Source organism: Heloderma suspectum, chromosome 1 (assembly GCF_057233095.1).
Source record: "Heloderma suspectum isolate Gila_16-S chromosome 1, 16-S_ref, whole genome shotgun sequence".
In the NCBI taxonomy this organism is placed as follows: Eukaryota; Metazoa; Chordata; class Lepidosauria; order Squamata; family Helodermatidae; genus Heloderma; species Heloderma suspectum.
The window spans coordinates 47,014,946-47,035,225 of NC_139458.1; the positions used below are offsets into that span (position 1 = coordinate 47,014,946).

A 20,280-nucleotide genomic window follows, 5' to 3' on the forward strand; every position below is an offset into this window, starting at 1 on the left:
GTCTTTATGGTCCATAAAAGTGAATAGTACAATGATGTCTATGAACCTAATTTCAAAGATATGGGTCTGGGATATAGGGAATCCAACTGGAAAGACTTTTTATTGTCCTACCAGTGAAATTGGAACATCAGGTTCTGTTCTGAGATTGAAACAGAGCTTACTAGTCAATATGTGCACAGTTTAAAAGCACAGTGACTTTTCAGCTAGTTATGTGTGTTCATTTTTATACTTCTGTTAAGGTGTGCATGCTTGGCAAACCAGTGTCTGTGAGCAAAACTGAAATGCTAATAAAGTCAATAAGGGGAAAAGATAGAGCAAATGATAAGGAGTTTTGAAATAATAGACACATCCCTTGTTCACTTTTTCAGATATACACCATCACAACAGGGTGTGGCCTTCAACTCTGGAGCAAAACAGAGAGTTATTAGAATGGTGGAGATGCAAAAGGATCCCATGGAGCCACCAAGATTCAAGTGAGTTTCTGAAATCTGTGGTTTGTAGGCCATAGAGGGTTGGGTGATGGAGATTTTAAAGTTCTAATTATGTTATGATTTTCACACATTAGAATTAACAAGAAAATTCCTCGTGGGCCACCATCTCCTCCAGCTCCTGTAATGCACTCTCCCAGCAGGAAGGTAATAGCTTTGCAACTATCCTCTTATTTGACTTTTTTTGAGATCTGATGCATGGAGTATGGCGTATTCAGGTGTGTGTTACAACAGACAGTCTACTGAGGCCATTGGACAGGAACTGTTTTCCCCCTGCCTCTGGGAAATCACAGGTTACCACACCTTGAAACAGAATGTAGAATAGGGTGAGCTTGGATCCCCATAAAATGTAAATTTGATGTTGCTTAAGTGGATTTTGCTTCATGCTCAGGATATAACTGCTGACTATACAGTCAGGGCCAGAAATACTGGAGCAAGGATAACTGCTTTGGCAGTTGGTCTCTGTACACCACCACATTGAAGTTGAAAGGAAACACACCCAGATGGGAGGGAAGTCAGGATTTTCAAGGGGTTTGACAAAAGTGGGGCACTACCCATTCAGGAAGGACAGCCAGTGACACACACACACACACACACACACACAGTCGACACACACACACACACACAGTCGTTGGAGGCTCATAAGTAATGGAAGGAATGGCTGAAGCAGCTGCATGGCTAGGTGTGGCCTGTTTCCTGGGTACCCCATGACCCATCAAGCAGATAAAAGGCCTGGAGGTGGTTCTGAGTGTTACATTTGCATTTGGTAGCTGTTCACTGGAACTCCCAACATGAGGTCCAAAGAGGTGTCCATGTGAGTGAAGGAAGCCATCATTAAGCTGAGGAAACAAAATAAATCCATCAGAGAGATAGCAAAAACAGTTTGAGTGGCCAATACAACAGTTTGGAACATCCTGAAAAAGAAGGAATTAACTAGCAAGCTCAGCAACAGCAAAAGGCCTGGAATACCATGGAAGACAACTAACGTGGATGACTACAGAATTCTGCTCATGGTGAAGAGGAACCCTTTCACAACATCTAGCCAGGTCAAGAATGCTCTTGCGGAGGTAGGCATGTCATTGTCAACATCTACAGTCAAGAGACGGCTTTATGAATGTAAACACAGAGGCCTCACAACAAGGTGCAAACCACTAGTAAGGCTCAAGAACTGAAAGGCCAGATTAGCCTTTGCCAGCAAACACCTAAAAAAGCCTGCCCAGTTCTGGAATAATTCTGTGGACTAATGAAACCAAGATTAACTTGTACCAGAATGATGGGAACAGAAAAGTATGGAGAAGGAAAGGAACAGCTCATGATCCAAAGCATACAACATCATCTGTCAAACATGGTGGAGACAGTGTTATGGCATGGGCATGTATGGCTGCCAATGGAACTGGGTCACTGGTTTTTATTGATGACCTGACTGCTGATAAAAGCAGCAGGATGAATTCTGAAGTGTATAGGGCTCTACTTTCTGCTCAGATTCAGCCGAATGCTGCCAAACTAAGAGGACGCCGCTTCATATTGCAGATGGAGAATGACCCAAAACATACAGTACAAGCTACTCAAGCATTTCTCACTGCAAAGAAGTGGGATGTTCTTCAATGGCCAAGTCAGTCACCTGATCTCAACCCAATAGAGCATGCTTTTCACTGACTGAAGACAAGACTGAAGGCAGAAAGACCCACAGACAAGCAGCAGCTGAAGGCAGCTGCAGTAAAGGCCTGGCAAAGCATCTCGAGGGAGGAAACTCAGCATTTGCTCATGTCCATGGGTTCCAAACTTCAGGCAGTCATTGGCTGCAAAGGATTTTCATCCAGGTATTAAAGGCAATCCTTAAGTTTGAGAAGATGTTGGTTTGTTCCATTACTTATGAGCTACCAACGACAGGGTGTGTGTGTGTGTGTGTGTGTGTGCGCGCGCGCCACTGGCTGTACTTCCTGAATGGTTAGTGCCCCACTTTTGTCAAACCCGTTGAATTACAGCTGAAAGTCCTGACTTCGCTCCCATCTTGGTGTGTTTCCTTTCAGCTTCAATGTGGTGGCGTACAGAGGCCAACTGCCAAAACAGTTATCCTTGCTCCAATATTTCTGGCCCTGACTGTATTTATAATTCTCAGAATTATGACAGTTCTCACAATGTTGTGAGGTCCCCCCTGGATCTCTCTGGGACCAGTGCTTTTTAACTTGACCATAAATGATCTGGATTTAGGGTGAGCAATGGGGTGGCCAAGTCTGCTGACGACACCAAATTATCAGGGTGGTGAGAATAAAAATGGATTATGCAGAGCTCCAAAAGGATCTCCCCAAGCTGGATGGATGGGCAACAAAACGGCAAATGTAAGTAAGTGTAAAGTGGTGCACACTGGGGCAAAATATCCTGATTTAACATATATGTGGATGGGGTCTGAGCTAGCAGTGATTAACCAGGGAAGAGATCTTAGTATCCTAGTACTCAATGAAAATAACACCCCAGTGTGTGGCTGTTGTGAATAAGGTGAATTCCATGGTAGGGATCATTGCAAAAGGGCTTGAAAATACAACTGCCAGTATCCTAATGCTATTATACAAATCTGTTGTGAGACCACACTTTTAATACTGTGTACAATTCTGGTTACCACATTTGTAAAATGATATTTTAGAGCTGGAAAAGTGCAGGAAAGGGCAACGATTCTGTAGGCACTTTGGTGTGATACACCTTGTTTGTTCCTACAAACTGCTTGGCAACATGTTGTGGTTTATAGACGCACAGAATGTCTTTGGGCTGCTACTTGCTGAAGTAGCTTTCAGAGCCACTAATGATGTTTATGTGTATTAACCTCTGGAAGGAGGGGGTGTCACATAGGCAGTCCCCATTCTGCAACTTCACCTGGATGAACTCATCCCTCCCAACGTTTGATATGTACCAGCCTTCTCCAACCTGGTGTCCTCCAGATGTTTTGGACCACAACTCCAGTGTTCCTGCCATTTGGCCATGCTGGTTGGGGCTTATGGGAGTTGAAGTCCAAAACATCTGGAGGGCACCAGTTTGGGGAAGGCTGATATATACAGTTTAAAAATCCCACTGTTGTACTCGAAATTGCTGAGGTGAATTTCTCTTTTAGTTTTAACTTTCTAGAAGGTACAGCTTGAATGAACATGACAGTTGCTGCAAAAACGATTTTGCTGTGTGTTTTGTTGACACTTGCTGTCTGGTGTGTCATGATTACTCTGCTACTGTACTTTAGAATGGGAAAAATCCTCCTCCCATTGGTAAAAATCTAAAATCTTTTTCTCTCTGTTCAGATGACTGTGAAGGAGCAACAAGAATGGAAAATTCCTCCTTGCATTTCAAACTGGAAAAATGCAAAGGTAATTAACTTGTCATAACATCAGCTTCTAAGGTTGCATCCTGCTGGGAAACACCTCAAAAAACTGATATGCAATTTGAATGTTACTTGAAAGCATCTAGAGCTGAGTAAACCAGCTCCTATCAGAAAGGGGATTGCAATGATATGGCTTGACTCTCCTCGTCCCTATATACTAGGACTGCAAAGATGACAAGAACAAGGAGCATGCTAGGAATTACACTGCTATTTTGCAGTGTCCAAATGTGGTTAGAGAGAAGAAAATGTTTAAAATTCTCATACTACTATGTGTAGGGTATGAAACTAGTTTGACCTGGTGCTCTTTAACCTTAAGCGGAAAAGGAATTGCAGTTGTAATTCTTTCTCAAGGTTGTTATAGGTGTTGGACTTACAAGGATTCAAATTCCCACTTGGCCATAACCTTTATAGTGTGACCTTGAGCCAGATGCCTAATGTGTACCTTCTAGAATTGTTTGGATAAACTGGGATAACCACCATATATGCTGCCCTAAGCTCCTTGATGTGATACAAATGGGATACAGTGTGAGAAATATAAAACTTTTAACTGGTTCTCATTTGTGCTTCTTATGCTAATAAGCTTCAGTGTATCTCAGACAGTGACTGTATATACCCACCACCTTCTCAGTCCAACTTCTGAGGCACGTGATGCTGCTTAGGAGAACTTGTACTACAATAAACCAGTTTGTCTTCAGTTGCCACAGTCGACTTTGTTTTTCCTACTGTGTCTGAGCTATTTTTCTCTCTTGCAAGGACCCTTTGTTGTCCTGTTCAAAAAGCACAATATTCAGAGAGAACAAGTCTGCTGACAGTTCAGTGCTTGCAGGGAGGGAGAATAGTGATGTATCCCTGTGGCTTTTCAGATCATGCTATGTATTGTTGAAATTTCAGTGGTAGGTCTTACTAAGACAAAGTTTTACTGCAGACACTGAATATGACACCAGTGCAGATGTTTTGATTTTTTGCATAAAGTTTTAGTTCATAGAAACATTTGTTGGGATTCTCCAAGAATACAGAACAAGGGGTGGAGGGAGAGAAGGATAATGTAATCTATAGATAAAATTAAGGAAATTTAAAGCCAGAATATGAACTGAGGGAATATCATCACTGTAAGTAATTCCACAAACAGGGTGTTAGTATATGTTGCAAATGAAAATTAGCAGCGCAGTGAAGAGTTATTTTTTAAATTAATCTTAGCCAAAAATGGGGAGCTGAAAACAATGCATCTACTTATTCAGCTACACCAAGAGCAGGTTCACTGGAGCGTTCTAATCATGAGTAAGGACTTGGGCAGCTTTCTTAGCACACCATGTCTCCTTTAGGTGATTGTGTGTTGTCTGTTTTCATTCCAGGGTTACACTATTCCATTAGACAAGCGTCTGGCTGCAGATGGCAGAGGTCTGCAGACTGTGCACATCAATGAAAACTTCGCCAAGTTGGCAGAGGCTCTTTACATTGCTGACAGAAAGGTCAGACCGTTGTTCGTTCTCTACTGTGCATTTTTCTGAGTGATTTCTTTCTACGGAATAAATCTGAGCAGCATTGCAACTTTTGGTCAGTTGCTTGGAAACAGAACTTTGGGATAGTAGTGAAGCACAGATTCTACACCACAGGTTGTCTAGTTTCTTGATTGGCCAAAGGCATCTCGCTGTTAAAGGTTTTGTGTTTGTACATGTGGTTTTATATTATAACTCAAAGCAGAAAGGTCTTTCTTACTGTTGCTATACTCTGAATATTGTGCAGGCTCGTGAGGCTGTAGAGATGCGAGCCCAGGTAGAGCGGAAGATGGCCCAGAAGGAAAAAGAGAAACATGAGGAGAAACTCAGAGAAATGGCCCAGAAGGCCAGGGAGCGAAGAGCTGGGATCAAAACCCATGTGGAGAAAGGTACTACCCTCCCATCCTCTTGCTGTTTTCATACAATATTCCTATAGAGCTTTTGCACTGGACTTTGAAGAGCTTAATTAACTTCTCAGGAAGATTGTAGTGAGTCTGCAGTAAGGGAGGGCTGCTTCATTCTGTCTATCGCTACATGCAAGGTGCTCCTCATGTGAAAAGCTTGCAACTCCTATGTATGTTCATGTGGAAGCAAGTTCCATTGGGTTCAGTGGTGCTTAGTCCCAAATAGGTGTGTATAGGATTACGACTAAGACATTTCTTTTTATGGCATATAGCCTTTAGGGAACATCTCGGTTTCATCTAAAGATAGGCCAGAAAAAAATATCTACTATTTCTTGCACTTGTACAGAAGTGTTAGGGACCCTCCATTTTTGAATACTTAATCCAGTTTCTGCTGTGGTATTGATTACTAAACCCACTTAGTGATGGCTGCGTATCATTTTAAATCTCAAATGTATTTGTAGAGGATGGAGAAGCTAGGGAACGTGATGAAATCAGACATGACAGGCGAAAAGAGAGACAGCATGACCGGAATCTTTCCAGAGCAGCCCCTGACAAAAGGTAAAATTGTTCAGCTTATGTACAACTGGAACTTACCCCTTGACAAGGGAAATGGAAAGCATTGTAGGATAATATGCATACAAACCTAACACAGCAAACCAGCAACTCCATGGCTGCTCTTTCATACTGCACTACTTTGCCAGACATGTGCATCCCTGCAGCATAGTGGCTTCCTCAAGAATGTGGTGTTGCACCCTATTGAGAGTGGTAGAAGTGTGCCTTCAGAGAATATTGGTGTTTGTGCATGTACGTATTCAGTGTTTTGCATTCTTCCTGTGGTGTATTTTGAGGAAGAAGCCTTCATAGGAGGCAGGAAGGCCAAGGCTCTGTATAGCACTGATTTTTCAGTTCTCTATCCATCCCAAAGGAGGGACTAAAGGTGCAATATGATGCCGCACAGAAGCCCACACTACAGCTGATAGGAACAAGGGAACTCCAGAAGTATTATTGTTGCCTGGAGAATGTGATCTTGCTCTGGCCAAAACGAAGATAATCTAGAAAGCAACATAAATTATTACATTCATACACCTGAATAAAGGGTTGCTGCTTGAAGATGACAGGTCCTCTGCACCCCCACCTGTATGCCCCGGCCGTGGGCTGCCGAGGTTTGGAGGTGCTGAGAAAGTGACAAGCCAGATCCAGGTTTACTTACAAGGACACTTTATTGAGTACTTCCAGCGCACAGGTGTACCCAGTGGTTGGATCAGACAGCTTCCCTGAACCCAGAGCCAAGGGGTAAGATGGGTTTTATACCATAGATGTTAGCAGTGAGGCAGTATAACAGAAAACAGAGTTAATTAGCATTAATCTGCAACTTTCCCAACATAGCCTAACAGTGCTTGGTTCCCAGCACAGACACCTGTAGCTTAGCATAAACATAGCCTCACTTCTCAGGCACATCCTAGGCTCTGATAAGATAAACGCTACCAGAGCTCATTAGCATGGAATGTGCTGAGGCAGCCATATCAACCTTTGACTCATCTTACAAGCCAAGGAGCCCACTTGCAAGGCAATTGCACTTAATAATGAACCAAAGGAGAGAGCATTATAGATCTCTAAGCCTCTCTCAACTACTATTAGCTTGCTTACAGGCCTGGAGCCTTACACCACCCCGCTGCATCATGTAGACATTTTCCCTTGGTCTTTTCGCCGCCACCATTTATGCCATACAAACTAGCTGTCTTTCTTCCAGTAAATTCCTGGATTTATACTGTATTTTGAAAAGTATATTTCTGTGCAGGGTGGATTGATTTTCTTGTAACTGGCTGCCAGAACAATTAACACACATCTTACCTGCAAGGATGCTAAGGTCGCTTACTTGAAGACGAAGGCCAGAATCCAAAGAACCATGACTCTTATTCCATGAACCTAAGAGAACTTTAAGCTTGACTTGTTTTCTGAATCGGCACTCTTAATCTTGTATGGCAAGCTACTTTTGAAGTTTGTCATGGGTTTTTGATCCATTGGGCAGTACAAGCCCCTTGCATGGGCTAAGTGATTCTTTGGATCTAGTGAGTAAACACTGGTCCCACAAAATATGTCTGGCCAAAGACTAAATGCAGAACAATGCCTATTGAGAATAGAAACGTCAAAGGTCAGGCTAAGAGTCACAGTTTGTCTCACACAGTATTAATAGTTGATATGACTGTAACCTAACAGAGATACAATATTGTTAACTCAGGTCAAAGTTGCAGCGGAACGAAAACAGAGATATTAGTGAAGTCATTGCTTTGGGTGTTCCTAACCCTCGGACATCCAATGAGGTCCAGTATGACCAGAGGCTCTTCAACCAGAGTAAGGTAAGTAACTCCTAGCTACACTGAATTTTTAAAAATGCAGTAAACTCTGTTGGATGTACAACATAAACTTGGAAAACATAATGAGTAGTACAACATGTCCACTAATATACTGAACAGGTTATATATCTTCTAATTCTCCAGGTAGTTCACTGTTTAAACCTAAGAAACTGTGTGGTAGTTTTAACAGTTGAGTCCATGCCTGTAATTATACAAAATTCACATTGCTACATACTTGCAAACTCAGATTAAACAAGTAAGGACCTATGAACATTTCCCAAGCGTGTGTTGAGCTGTACCTTTGCTGGTGAAAGTATTGGTAGGAATTGGGCTCTGGGGATATACGTACTCTGTTTTTTGGCAGAGAAGGGGCAGCCACCATCTACTGTTAAAAAGAGTATTGTTGCCTGGCAGACCTAGGGAAGCTGCAGGCAAGGGGGACCTATTACGACAAACACCATGGCCTGGGATAGAATGGCCCCGTCCAACTTGGATGTAGGAAAGCAAGCTGTCTGAGCTTCCTCCAGACAACAATTAAAAGCTTCCCCTCCCTGGCAGTCCCGGGATTCTAGCATGCCACTGTCTAGAGCTGTTGCGGATATTCAGTATATAAGTATAAATGCAAAATAAGCATCTTATTGGAAGTTAATATACTAGTAAAGCCATCTATATGAGGGGCAATAAGGAAAGACACATTGCAGCATCCTGCAGGATTCCTGTCACTGAGAGCAAGTTTTGTACTAATTGCATTAGCATTTCAAAATGACACGCTTTCGCTTAAGTTAGAGAAATAAAGGAGTGCCCTCAGATACCACTGTGGTGGAGGCAAAAGGTTATTTCCAGCACTAGGCTCATGGAAAAAGTACAAGAAGTGGCACTGTTCTGCTAGTCACTTGTGCAAGCACTAGCAAAACTACTGCAAACACCTAGACAAATGAAGTCGTAATGAGTTGTGCAGTGGCTTGTGCAAGCGGAATCAAACTATTGAATTTAATACTTGCACAAAGATGAAACTGAGGTTTCTGCAAGTGGTAGAAACTTTGTGCTAGCAGAATGGCACCCTTGGATACAATCCTAAGCCAACTCCTGGTGCCCCAAGCCTTGAAACATCAATCCACTTCTTTATCTGTGTAGTTCTATCCTGTGTCTTTTTTCTTAGTCACAGTAGTTTGCAACAATGTTGGGAACTGGCCAAATGTAACATGCTGTCGTAACCAGTTGCATTTTATGGGAAATTTGTTCTCAGTGAATGCTACTATTCTGACTTTGAATAGCAATCCATCTAATGCAGTTAGGAAGATTTACAGTATATCAGTGTTGACTTCTGAGGATATTTTTGGCCAGGTCAGTATCCAAATAATGCAGACCATTTTTGTGCTTTGATAGGGTATGGACAGTGGCTTTGCTGGAGGAGAAGACGAAATTTACAATGTCTATGATCAGCCCTGGAGAAGTGGTAAAGACATGGCCCAGAACATCTACAGGCCCAGTAAAAATGTGGATAAGGACATGTATGGAGATGATTTAGAGGCACGAATAAAAACTACTAATAGGTATGAAGACAAATCATATTTTTTTCGATTTTGTTTTAGAATTTTTGCAGCTAGAACACTACATCTACTACTTTCTTCTCCTCTCACAGGTTTGTTCCTGATAAGGAATTTTCTGGCTCAGATCGCAGACAAAGAGGTCGAGAAGGACCAGTTCAGTTTGAGGAGGATCCTTTTGGTCTGGACAAATTCTTGGAGGAAGCCAAACAGCATGGGGGCTCAAAAAGGCCTTCTGATAGTAGCCGCCCTAAAGAACATGAGCATGAAGGCAAGAAGAGAAGGAAAGAGTAAGGAATTGCTAGATAGTGAAACTGAAGTGAATACTTCAAGCATTTTTAACCAGCCTGCAGGGGATTGTCTTAACCACTTGGCAGCTCCTTTGTAGTGGATATAATGCTCCACAAGTCTTCTAATAGGACACTTTAATCCATGGAACAAGAGGGAAGGAAAAAATAGGACCACTGGATTACATAGATTCTGTATCTTCAGCTCTAGCTGTACTGTTTCCCTTTGTTTCTACATAGCCATAGCTGGAGCTCTGTTATCTTGTCTTCAGTTTGGAATACACTGCTTGATTTTTCTTGTTCTAAGTTAAAGCTGCTTATTCCAACTGATAATACTTCCCTTGTACATAGTTTACCCTGCCTCTGCTGTATTGTACTTGAAAGGGGGAAGGGTATTGTGATTCACTTGCTCTGCTGTGATTGTATAGTTCATTTTAAGCTTAGAGAAACAGCTGGATTCATTGAACTGAGATGAATACATATCCAAGTTTATTTTAGTTTCTTTACAGTGAAATAAAGTCTCCTTCCTTTAATTGATGTCAGCAATTCTTCTGTCTGAACGTTCGCCTGGAAAATGTCTACTTTTCTGATGTTTAACATCAAGCTGAAAAAATTAATAGACGCAATTACTGATAAGGCAGTGGAAGAAATTAGAATTTTGATATGCTTACAAGTTCTATACAATCTGAAGCCATTGCCTTCACAAAACATTTCTGCAAGTTTCTTGAATCAAGGCTTATTTCAAGCCCTTAATGAACTTTTATTAGCCAAAAGAAGTGCTTGATCTGCTTATTAATGCAGATACCCTCATAAGTGAGATTACTCATATAATTTTCAGACACAGATTCATAAATAATTGGTCTGAACTACACATACAGCATCATATGAAGCCCTTGATACTACCCCATTACGGAATGCAAAATGAGAGTTGTATTTTTGAATGCTCTACACAAATAAAATTTACAGACAACTTGTGGAAGATGGAACATGCAACTAACATGCCAACCAGGCTGCCCAAGTCATATTCTGAGACATTTGATGTGTACCCTAAAGTCAATTCTTATTTCAAAACTAAGACATCCAACTCAGTATGTACAATACTATGCCTCTTACCTTAACTCCTTCTAGGATATGAGAGTCTTTCTGCAAAGCATTTTTTAGACCTTCTTCTGTAGAAAATCCAATCCAGCAAAAACCTTTGTGGAATCCTGTTCCTTTATCCTAATCATCCAAGACACAAGTACATTACTTGAGGTATTTGAACAGATTTCCAAGTTTAGACCTTATGGATCCTATATCAATAGCTGATCATTGTTTAAAGGTAACCTAAATCTGCCTGTTTGGACCTCCCTCATGTTACCTGCCCAATAGCGTCATCCAGAAAATTGTGGCTCAAAGGTAAGCTGAAACACACAAGTTATTTCTCTTCCAAGTATACTAGAAAGCTTCCCAGCCATTTCTTCCTGTGGCTCATGTGCAATAACTGATTTGCTGGAAGCTTACTAATTGCCTCATACTACAGGACTGAGAATTTTATGGGAAAACTAGTTTTGGTCAGGGCACTGGTAATTACTGTTTAAGCAATTTTATCTTGGTATTGGTAAATGAAAAGCTGGGCCATGTTGAACTCAATGGAACATACTTCTGGGTAGACATGTATATAATTGCACTGTAAGTTAATACAATTCTACACAGAAAAGGGCTTTTTAGGTGACATTTTGTACCTGGTTGCTAATACTCAAATACAAAATACATATGTACTTTAAGCATAATAGCTAAAGCTATGTACTTAAGTCCTATTGATTTCAGTGGGAGAGTTAAGTAGAAACCTCCACTGATTCAGTGGGATAAATGTAAGTCAGAGTGCTCAAGTTTGGCTGGATTGTGCCTACTGTCAGATATGAAAGGCACATATGTATAACAAACTACTTTTAAATACACCAGCAGTGAGTAGAACAGGTTTTGTATATATTTTAAAGAGAGAAATTTATGTCCTTCAAAGGGGATGGACAGATTCCTGGAGAAGAAGGCTATCAATGGCTACTAACCCTGATGGCTATATGCTACCTCCAGTATTAGAGGCAGTAAGCCTGTGTACACCAGTTGCTGGGGAACATAGTTGGGAGGGTGCTGTTGCATTTGTGACCTGCTTGTGGGTTCCTGGTCGGCCACTGTGTGAACAGAATACTAGAGTAGCTGAACCCTTGGTCTGACCCAGCATGGCTCTTATGTTCTTATGACTGCTTGGTTTTTTTATTCTTCAAATATTGGTACCTGAGTGCCAACCACAGTGTAAGCAGCAACCCTTCAATGCAAATATGGCAGACAAAAATATGTATTGAACTGCCATATAAAGAAAGAGTTTGTAACATGCATGGAGAGAATGTGACCAAATCATTGATGACTTCTGCTAAATGTATGCAGATACATTTTCTGAAGGTGACAGCAAAGTTAATACTACATGGCCTAGTAGTTTGAGTTTTGTTCTAAGATGTCAATTTTCAGATGCATTTTTCAAAACCCATATACCGACAGGCAGATGTTAATATACATACTGAACACTTAATATGTCAGTTTTATTTTTTGAACCCAACCTTGGTTTGTATCTGATTAGTACCTCTCACCGATAGAACATCTTTGGTCAGCAGAATGGTGGTGGTGGTGGGGATTCCTCTCTGCCTTGCAGGCCCCCCAAATCTGCTCTAGATTGTTGGGGACCCTCAAGCAGCTTTGGAGGGGGTGCAGGGAGGAAAGAAAGGAAAAGTTCCAGAGCGGAAATCCACTCACATGACATTGGATCTGCCACTTAAATGTAATGTATTTTATACAATCATAATTTAAATACATAACTAAAACTGAAGCATAATTCGTAGCAATGTGATGTATGCTGATAGAACAGTATTACAATATGATGGGTTAATGCCTAATATGGGGAACACCTGGTTTTTCCCAGTTAAGAAAAACTAGTTTTACAGGGGCAGGCACCCTGCTGCCTTGGTAAATGTCAGCTGTTACATTTTTTTAAAAAACCCTTTGGTGTACAAGAATTAGTCTCTTGATCAGTCAAATACCATAGCTCAAGTATCACTTAAACAACAATTAACTTTGGATGCAGTGACTTAATAGGAGGGATACTCACAAATGGCAGTAAGCATTTTTTCACAGTGCCAAACTGAGCAAAATATTCTTTTAGTTCATCTGCAAAAAAAAAAAGGGTGGGGAGAAGAGTCAGAAGAATGGAAGCCACTCAGATCTGGCTCTAAGTTTGAATGGGCCCTGGGTTAAATATTCTGATGGGGGCCCTCCTCCTTTGGAGGGCCTTCATAGGCTCACCTACTGGCACCTGTGGGCAACAGCAGACAGCAGCATACTGAGGAGCTGGGGTTAGCTACCATATAGAATCATAGAATAGTAGGGTTGGAAGGGGCCTGTAAGAACATCAAGTCCAACCCCCTGCTCAATGCAGGAATCTAAGTCAAAGCATCCCTGACAGATGGCTGTCCAGCTTCATCTTGAATGCCTCCAGTGTGGGAGAGCCCACTACCTCACTAGGTAATTGGTTTCATTGTGGTATTGCTAAATTTCAAAAATTTAGGGGCAATGTGGGAAATTTAAATGGTAGCTAGACCCAGCTGCCTGTGCTGCTCAAGAGTAACAGGCTGAAAAAAAATGTGAAGGGGGCACATGCAGGAGAAACAATTAACAGTACAACTTCCTGGGACAGTGGGCCCTCTACAGCTGCCCCAAACTGCTGCATACTAATGTTAGTCCTGAGGCTATTTCACAGTGCATTTCTTCTATTTATTTATTTACTGTATTTTTATCCCGCTCCTCAGCCAAAAAAGGCTCCTGGAGCAGCTTACAATCAATGAACAAAGAAAATAGTCTAAAGTTTAAAGATGTCTGCTGCACAGAAACAAGAAACACAACTGCATCACTACCTACTCTGATACTGTATTTCTATATATAATCCTTAAATGGACTTTGATGTAAGGACAGTATTTGTGTAATTATTGTGAACACCATGTACTCTGTGCCCTCTTTCATCTGACTTTAGCAATTGTTATGTGTTCAGATAGTTCCTTTTTCAGGTCCTACAGCTAGACCTCCTGACTGTTTATTTTATTTTATTTATTTATTTATTTATTTCTATACCGCCCAATAGCCGAAGCTCTCTGGGCGGTTCACAAAAACTAAAACCAAACAAAACACAATAAAACAATTTAAAATATATAGAACATTAAAACCACAATATAACAATACAACCACAATAAAACCTAGCAGCAGTACAGGAGTTTAAAATACAGATTTAAAACAGCAAAGATAAAAATTTAGAAAGCTAAAATGCCTGGGAAAATAAAAAGGTCTTCACCTGGCGCCGAAAGGAGTACAATGTAGGCGCCAGGCGAACCTCACTAGGGAGCTCATTCCAGAGCCGGGGTGCCCCAACAGAAAAAGCCCTCCTCCTAGTAGCCACCCGCCTCACTTCCTTTGGCAGGGGCTCACGGAGAAGGGCTGCTGATGATGATCTTAAGGTCCGGGCAGGCACATATGGGAGGAGGCGATCCTTCAGGTAACCTGGCCCCAAGCCGTTAAGGGCTCTGAATGTTAACACCAACACTTTGAATCGGGCCCGGAAATGGACTGGCAGCCAGTGCAGCTGGAAAAGTACTGGCGTAATATGAGCTCGCAGGCCAGTCCCTGTTAACAATCTTGCTGCCCTATTTTGGACCAGCTGAAGTTTCCGGACCGTTTTCAAAGGCAGCCCCACGTATAACGCATTGCAGTAATCCAGACGAGAAGTTATCAGAGCATGGATAACTGTAGCTAGGCTATCTCTGTCCAGATAAGGGCGTAGTTGGTATACCAGCCTAAGCTGATAAAAAGTGCTCCGTGCCACTGAGTTCACCTGTGCCTCAAGTGACAGTTCTGGATCCAAGAGCACCCCCAAACTACGAACCTGATCCTTTAGGGGGAGTGCAACCCCCTCCAGAACAGGTTGATTATCACCTAGCCGGGCAGACGAACCACCCACTAACAGTACCTCCGTCTTGTCTGGATTGAGTTTCAGTTTATTGGCCCTCATCCAGTCCATTACCGTGCCCAGGCACTGGTTCAGAACAGCCACTGCCTCACCTGGTTTTGATGAGAAAGAGAGGTAGAGCTGGGTGTCATCCGCATATTGATGGCACCTCAGCCCACACCTCCGGATAACCTCCCCCAGCGGTTTCATGTAGATGTTAAACAGCATGGGGGATAGAATAGAGCCCTGTGGAACCCCATGGCACAATTGCCATGGCACAGAGCAATAATCCCCCCACTGTTGCAGCCCACTGGACAATTTAGCTCCAGGCAAGCATGTCGTGCCAGCAGGGCGCGAGACCACACCCTTGACATGATTGCCCCAGACCCAAGGCAAGCAAGCACAAAGCACACAACACACTCCCCTCCTGAAAAGCCACACACACACACACACAAAACAATTAAGCTTTTTTAAAGGCCTGATTGTAGTAGGGGAGGCGCAATTTTTAGGGGGGATTACAGCGGAAAGGACAGCTAGCAGCCAATGGTGCTGGTGGTGAATGACGAATCCGATGTTCTAAAGATCAACACACCATAGGAACCTGGAATGTAAGATGTATGAGCCAGGGCAAATTGGATGTGGTTATTGGGGAGATGTCGAGATTAAATATAGACATTTTGGGTGTCAGTGAACTGAAATGGACTGGCATGGGCCACTTCACATCAAATGGCCACCAGATCTACTACTGTGGACAAGAGGACCACAGAAGAAATGGAGTAGCCTTCATAATTAATAATAAAGTGGCTAAAGCATTGCTTGGATACAATCCAAAAAATGACAGAATGATCTCAATTCGAATTCAGGGTAAGCCATTTAACATCACAGTGATCCAAATATACGCCCCAACCACAGATGCTGAAGAAGCAGAAGTAGCTCAGTTCCATGAGGATCTGCAGCACCTACTGGATAGTACGCCAAAAAGAGATGTTATTTTCATTACAGGAGACTGGAATGCTAAGGTGGGTAGTCAAACGACACCTGGAATTACAGGCAAGCATGGTCTCAGAGAACAAAATGAAGCAGGACATAGGCTGATAGAATTTTGCCAAGACAACTCACTGTGCATAACAAACACTCTCTTCCAACAACCTAAGAGACAACTTTATACATGGACTTCACCAGACGGTCGACACCGAAATCCGATTGACTACATCCTTTGTAGCCAAAGGTGGCGGACATCTATGCAGTTGGTAAAAACAAGACCTGGAGCTGATTGTAGTTCAGATCACGAACTTCTTATTGCACAATTCAGAATCAGACTAAAGAGAATAGGGAAGACCCACAGATCAGATATGAGCTCACTAATATCCTAATGAATATGTAGTGGAGGTGAAGAATAGATTTAAGGGACTAGATTTAGTAGATAAGGTCCCGGAAGAACTATGGACAGAAGTTCGCAACATGGTTCAGGAGGCGCAAACAAAAAACATCCCAAAGAAAAAGAAAACCAAGATGGCTGTCTGCTGAGACACTGGAAGCAGCCCAAGAAAGAAGGAAAGCAAAAGGCAACAGTGATAGGGGGAGATATGCCCAATTAAATGTAAAATTCCAGAGGTTAGCCAGAAGAGATAAGGAATTATTTTTAAACAAGCAATGCGCGGAAGCGGAAGAAGATAATAGAATAGGAAGGACAAGAGACCTCTTCTAGAAAATTAGAAACAACGGAGGTAAATTCCAGGCAAAAATGGGTATGATCAAAAACAAAGATGGCAAGGACCTAACAGAAGCAGAAGAGAGCAAGAAAAGGTGGCAAGAATATACGGAAGGTCTGTATAGGAAGGATAAGAATATCGGGGATAGATTTGACGGTGTGGTCAGTGAGCTAGAGCCAGACATCCTGAAGAGTGAGGTTGAATGCGCCTTAAAAAGCATGGCTAATAACAAGGCAGCAGGAGATGACAGTATCCCAGCTGAACTGTTTAAAATCTTGCAAGATGATGCTGTCAAGGTGATGCATGCCATATGCCAGCAAATTTGGAAAACACAAGAATGGCCACCAGATTGGAAAAAATCAACCTATATCCCCATACCAAAAAAGGGAAGCACCAAAGAATGTTCAAACTATCAAACAGTGGCACTTATTTCACATGCTAGTAAGGTAATGCTCAAGATCTTGCAAGGTAGACTCCAGCAATTCATGGAACGAGAAGCTGGGTTTCGAAAAGGCAGAGGAACTAGAGACCAAATTGCCAATATCCACTGGATAATGGAGAAAGCCAGGGAGTTTCAGAAAAACATCTATTTCTGTTTTATTGACTATTCTAAAGCCTTTGACTGTGTGGATCATCACAAATTGTGGCGAGTTCTTGGTGGTATGGGGATACCAAGTCATCTTGTCTGCCTCCTGAGGAATCTGTATAACGACCAAGTAGCAATGGTAAGAACAGACCACGGAACAACGGACTGGTTTAAGATTGGGCAAGGAGTATGGCAGGGTTGTATACTCTCACCCTACCTATTCAACCTGTACGCAGAACACATCATGCGACGTGCTGGGCTTGATGAAGCCAAGGCTGGGGTTAAAATTGCTGGAAGAAACATTAGCAATCTCAGATATGCAGATGATACCACTTTGATGGCTGAAAGCGAGGAGGAGCTGAGGAACCTCATGACGAAGGTGAAAGAAGAAAGTGAAAAAGCTGGGTTGCAGTTAAACCTAAAAAAAACCAAGATTATGGCAACCAGCTTGATTGATAACTGGCAAATAGAGGGAGAAAACGTGGAGGCAGTGACAGACTTTGTCTTTCTAGGCGCAAAGATTACTGCAGATGCTGACTGCAGCTAGGAAATCAGAAGACGTTTACTTCTTGGGAGAAGAGCAATGACAAATCTTGATAAAATAGTTAAGAGCAGAGACATCACACTGACAACAAAGGTCTGCATAGTTCAAGCAATGGTATTCCCCATAGTAACCTATGGCTGCGAGAGCTGGATCATAAGGAAGGCTGAGCGAAGGAAGATAGATGCTTTTGAACTGTGGTGCTGGAGGAAAATTCTGAGAGTGCCTTAGATTGCAAGAAGATCAAACCAGTCCATACTCCAGGAAATCAAGCCAGACTGCTCACTTGAGGGAATGATCTTAAAGGCAAAACTGAAGTACTTTGGCCACATCATGAGAAGACAGGATACCCTGGAGAAGATGCTGATGCTAGGGAAAGGGGAAGGCAAAAGGAAGAGGGGCCGACCAAGGGAAAGATGGATGGATGATATTCTGGAGGTGATGGACTCGACCTTGGGGGAGCTGGGGGTGGCGACGGCCGACAAGAAGTTCTGGCGTGGGCTGGTCCATGAAGTCACGAAGAGTCGGAAGCGACTGACCGAATAAACAACAACAGTATTAGGGAGGAGAGCAGAGGGTTAGCCCTTCCCAGCAGCAGCATCCCCTTCCCAAATACCCCCTTGCTGCATTTAGGCTTTCCGCTCGCTTTTTAAAAGCCTAGACACAGCAAGCGGGGTGGGGGGAGAGCAGGGGTAAATCTCTCTGATCAGGTTTTGACTGAAGATAACAGATTTTCATCTGGGAGAGGAAGAGGTGGCACAGCCTTGGTGAGAAACTGGCAGGCCAGATAGAGACCTCTCGTGGGCTATATTCTACCTACAGGCCAGAGGTTCCCTATCCCTGACTTACAACATTAATAGCTAATGCCATAGATGTTCCATAATGCATCAGCCACACTTAAGCTACATTTGTACCCCACGTTTTCATAAATGCCTAAGGTGGCTAATAATAAAATCCACAATGAAAACAAAATACAAATAAGCACTATAAAAGCATCCCAAAAAATCAAATAGGAGCATATAAAAACACAGTCAGTTAAATCTGGGAGGACATAAGGTTGTTTGGTTTCCTGGCTCGGAGTTTGTTGACAGGGTTATGAGCTGGGAACCAGGAAACCGTGCTCCTCTCCCCCTCCGCACTCCCCCTCCGAGCACACCAGCTTCTTCTCTTCACACGGAGATGGGGAAAAGGAGGTGTTCCTGGGGGCGGGACATGGAGGGGAGGAGACTGGGGGCATAAGGCTATGAGGTATCTCTAGCCTCCTTCTCTCCCTGAAGCCTCCACCAGATGGGTGCTAGACATGAGATGCCTCCCACTCTGCATAGGATACTTCTAGGCCTCTGTGTTGGAAAGCCTATGAGTAGCCAGGATTCATCCCATAGGATTGCACCCTAAATTAAACTACAGATTAAACACAAGGCATGTGTCTGGCAAGTGCCTAGATGGCGGAAATAGGAGACCATAAGGCCTCTCTGTACACTACCTTGAATTCCATAAAAGAAAGGTTAGGGTTAAAAAAAAAAAAGTAGCAGCAATCATTTTCATAAATATAAATGTAAAAGTGGACTACAGCCCACTTCAGATAGGAGCAAATATAATGGAGTGTGAGGATGTACATAGGAAACCCACTTTGAAAATCTACTTCCTATGAAACTTGCTGTGTGGTCTTGGGCCATTCCATGCATCATGGGAAGGGCAGAGTAATAATGAAGCATAACACGTTCCCTACACCGAGATTTTCCCATACAAAAACACTGTACTGTGAAAAATGAGCAAGTGTTAATAATTAATTCCCTGTAATTAAATGTATTGCAGTACAGAGGACATTGCTGAAGAGCCGGGTCCAACATTAAGCAAACTGGGTTATCTTGGGCATGATGTACTGTATGATGCTGATGAGCTTTTGAATGTTCGAAATACTTTCACATACATTATCTCCGTGACCCTACCACTTCCTACGGTAGGGCTCGATAAGAAGACAGGTGGTCTCGTATATAAAAGTGCGACAAAACGCTCAAGAACTACAAAAACGGGCAGTGGGGGAGGAAGATATACCTACACTGGATCCTGCGTGGGGCGGAGAGGTGTCAGAGTCTGCAATGGGCTCGATGCCTCCTCGCCGCCAAAAATAAGTAGGAATCCGACCCAAGAAACAGACACTCCCCTCCTCACCCAGGACGCCGACCCAGCTCTCCCCAGCCCATTTCTCCAGGGGTTTTGACGCAGGAGAAAGAAGACGACTTGCAACCACACAGGGTCGGGCGGGGTAAAAGGCACCAAGCACCGATCCCATCCCCGGCTAACGGCCAAAAACGACAGAGCGTCCACTTATCACACCCCGTCACTCTCGGAAGGAAACAAACGTTTTCCTTCCCTCACTCACTTGCAGCCACGGTCCAAGGGATCCGGGCAACGAAAGCCTCGAAGACCCGCCTCGAAGACCCGCCGGCCGCCATCTTGACACTAGAGAAGAGTGGC

The 20,280-nt window shown here is 42.9% G+C and overlaps 2 protein-coding genes across 2 annotated transcripts in view; one reads left to right on the top strand and one right to left on the bottom strand.

The window, feature by feature from the left end:
- Positions 1–10,477, top strand: part of SNW1 (SNW domain containing 1) — a 28,198-nt gene extending 17,721 nt beyond the window's left edge. Inside the window, exons 6-14 of the mRNA XM_084841355.1 lie at positions 369–473; positions 566–635; positions 3,773–3,838; positions 5,205–5,321; positions 5,596–5,737; positions 6,214–6,310; positions 7,992–8,109; positions 9,493–9,659; positions 9,749–10,477. Of these exons, the coding sequence (XP_084697481.1) occupies positions 369–473; positions 566–635; positions 3,773–3,838; positions 5,205–5,321; positions 5,596–5,737; positions 6,214–6,310; positions 7,992–8,109; positions 9,493–9,659; positions 9,749–9,947 (1,081 nt within the window). The 3' untranslated portion in view covers positions 9,948–10,477. The remainder of the gene's footprint in view (positions 1–368; positions 474–565; positions 636–3,772; positions 3,839–5,204; positions 5,322–5,595; positions 5,738–6,213; positions 6,311–7,991; positions 8,110–9,492; positions 9,660–9,748) is intronic.
- Positions 8,476–20,277, bottom strand: SLIRP (SRA stem-loop interacting RNA binding protein). Its single transcript, XM_084841385.1, has 4 exons — positions 20,186–20,277; positions 13,080–13,138; positions 11,054–11,161; positions 8,476–10,544 (listed from the first exon to the last, which is right to left on the bottom strand). The coding sequence occupies exons 1-4, from the start codon at positions 20,256–20,258 to the stop codon at positions 10,470–10,472; spliced, it is 315 nt and encodes a 104-aa protein (XP_084697511.1). The 5' UTR covers positions 20,259–20,277; the 3' UTR covers positions 8,476–10,469.
- Between the last annotated feature and the right edge of the window lie 3 nt (positions 20,278–20,280).

Excerpts from the sequence above, each read along its gene's own strand:
- SLIRP (XM_084841385.1), bottom strand. The coding sequence starts at position 20,258 with ATGGCGGCCGGCGGGTCTTCGAGGCGGGTCTTCGAGGCTTTCGTTGCC. Across the intron at positions 13,139-20,185 it reads CCCTTGGACCGTGGCTGCAA|ATGAACTAAAAGAATATTTT; the intron begins GTGAGTGAGGGA and ends TTTTTTTTGCAG. Across the intron at positions 11,162-13,079 it reads AAAAATGCTTACTGCCATTT|GATAAAGGAACAGGATTCCA; the intron begins GTGAGTATCCCT and ends TTGGATGATTAG.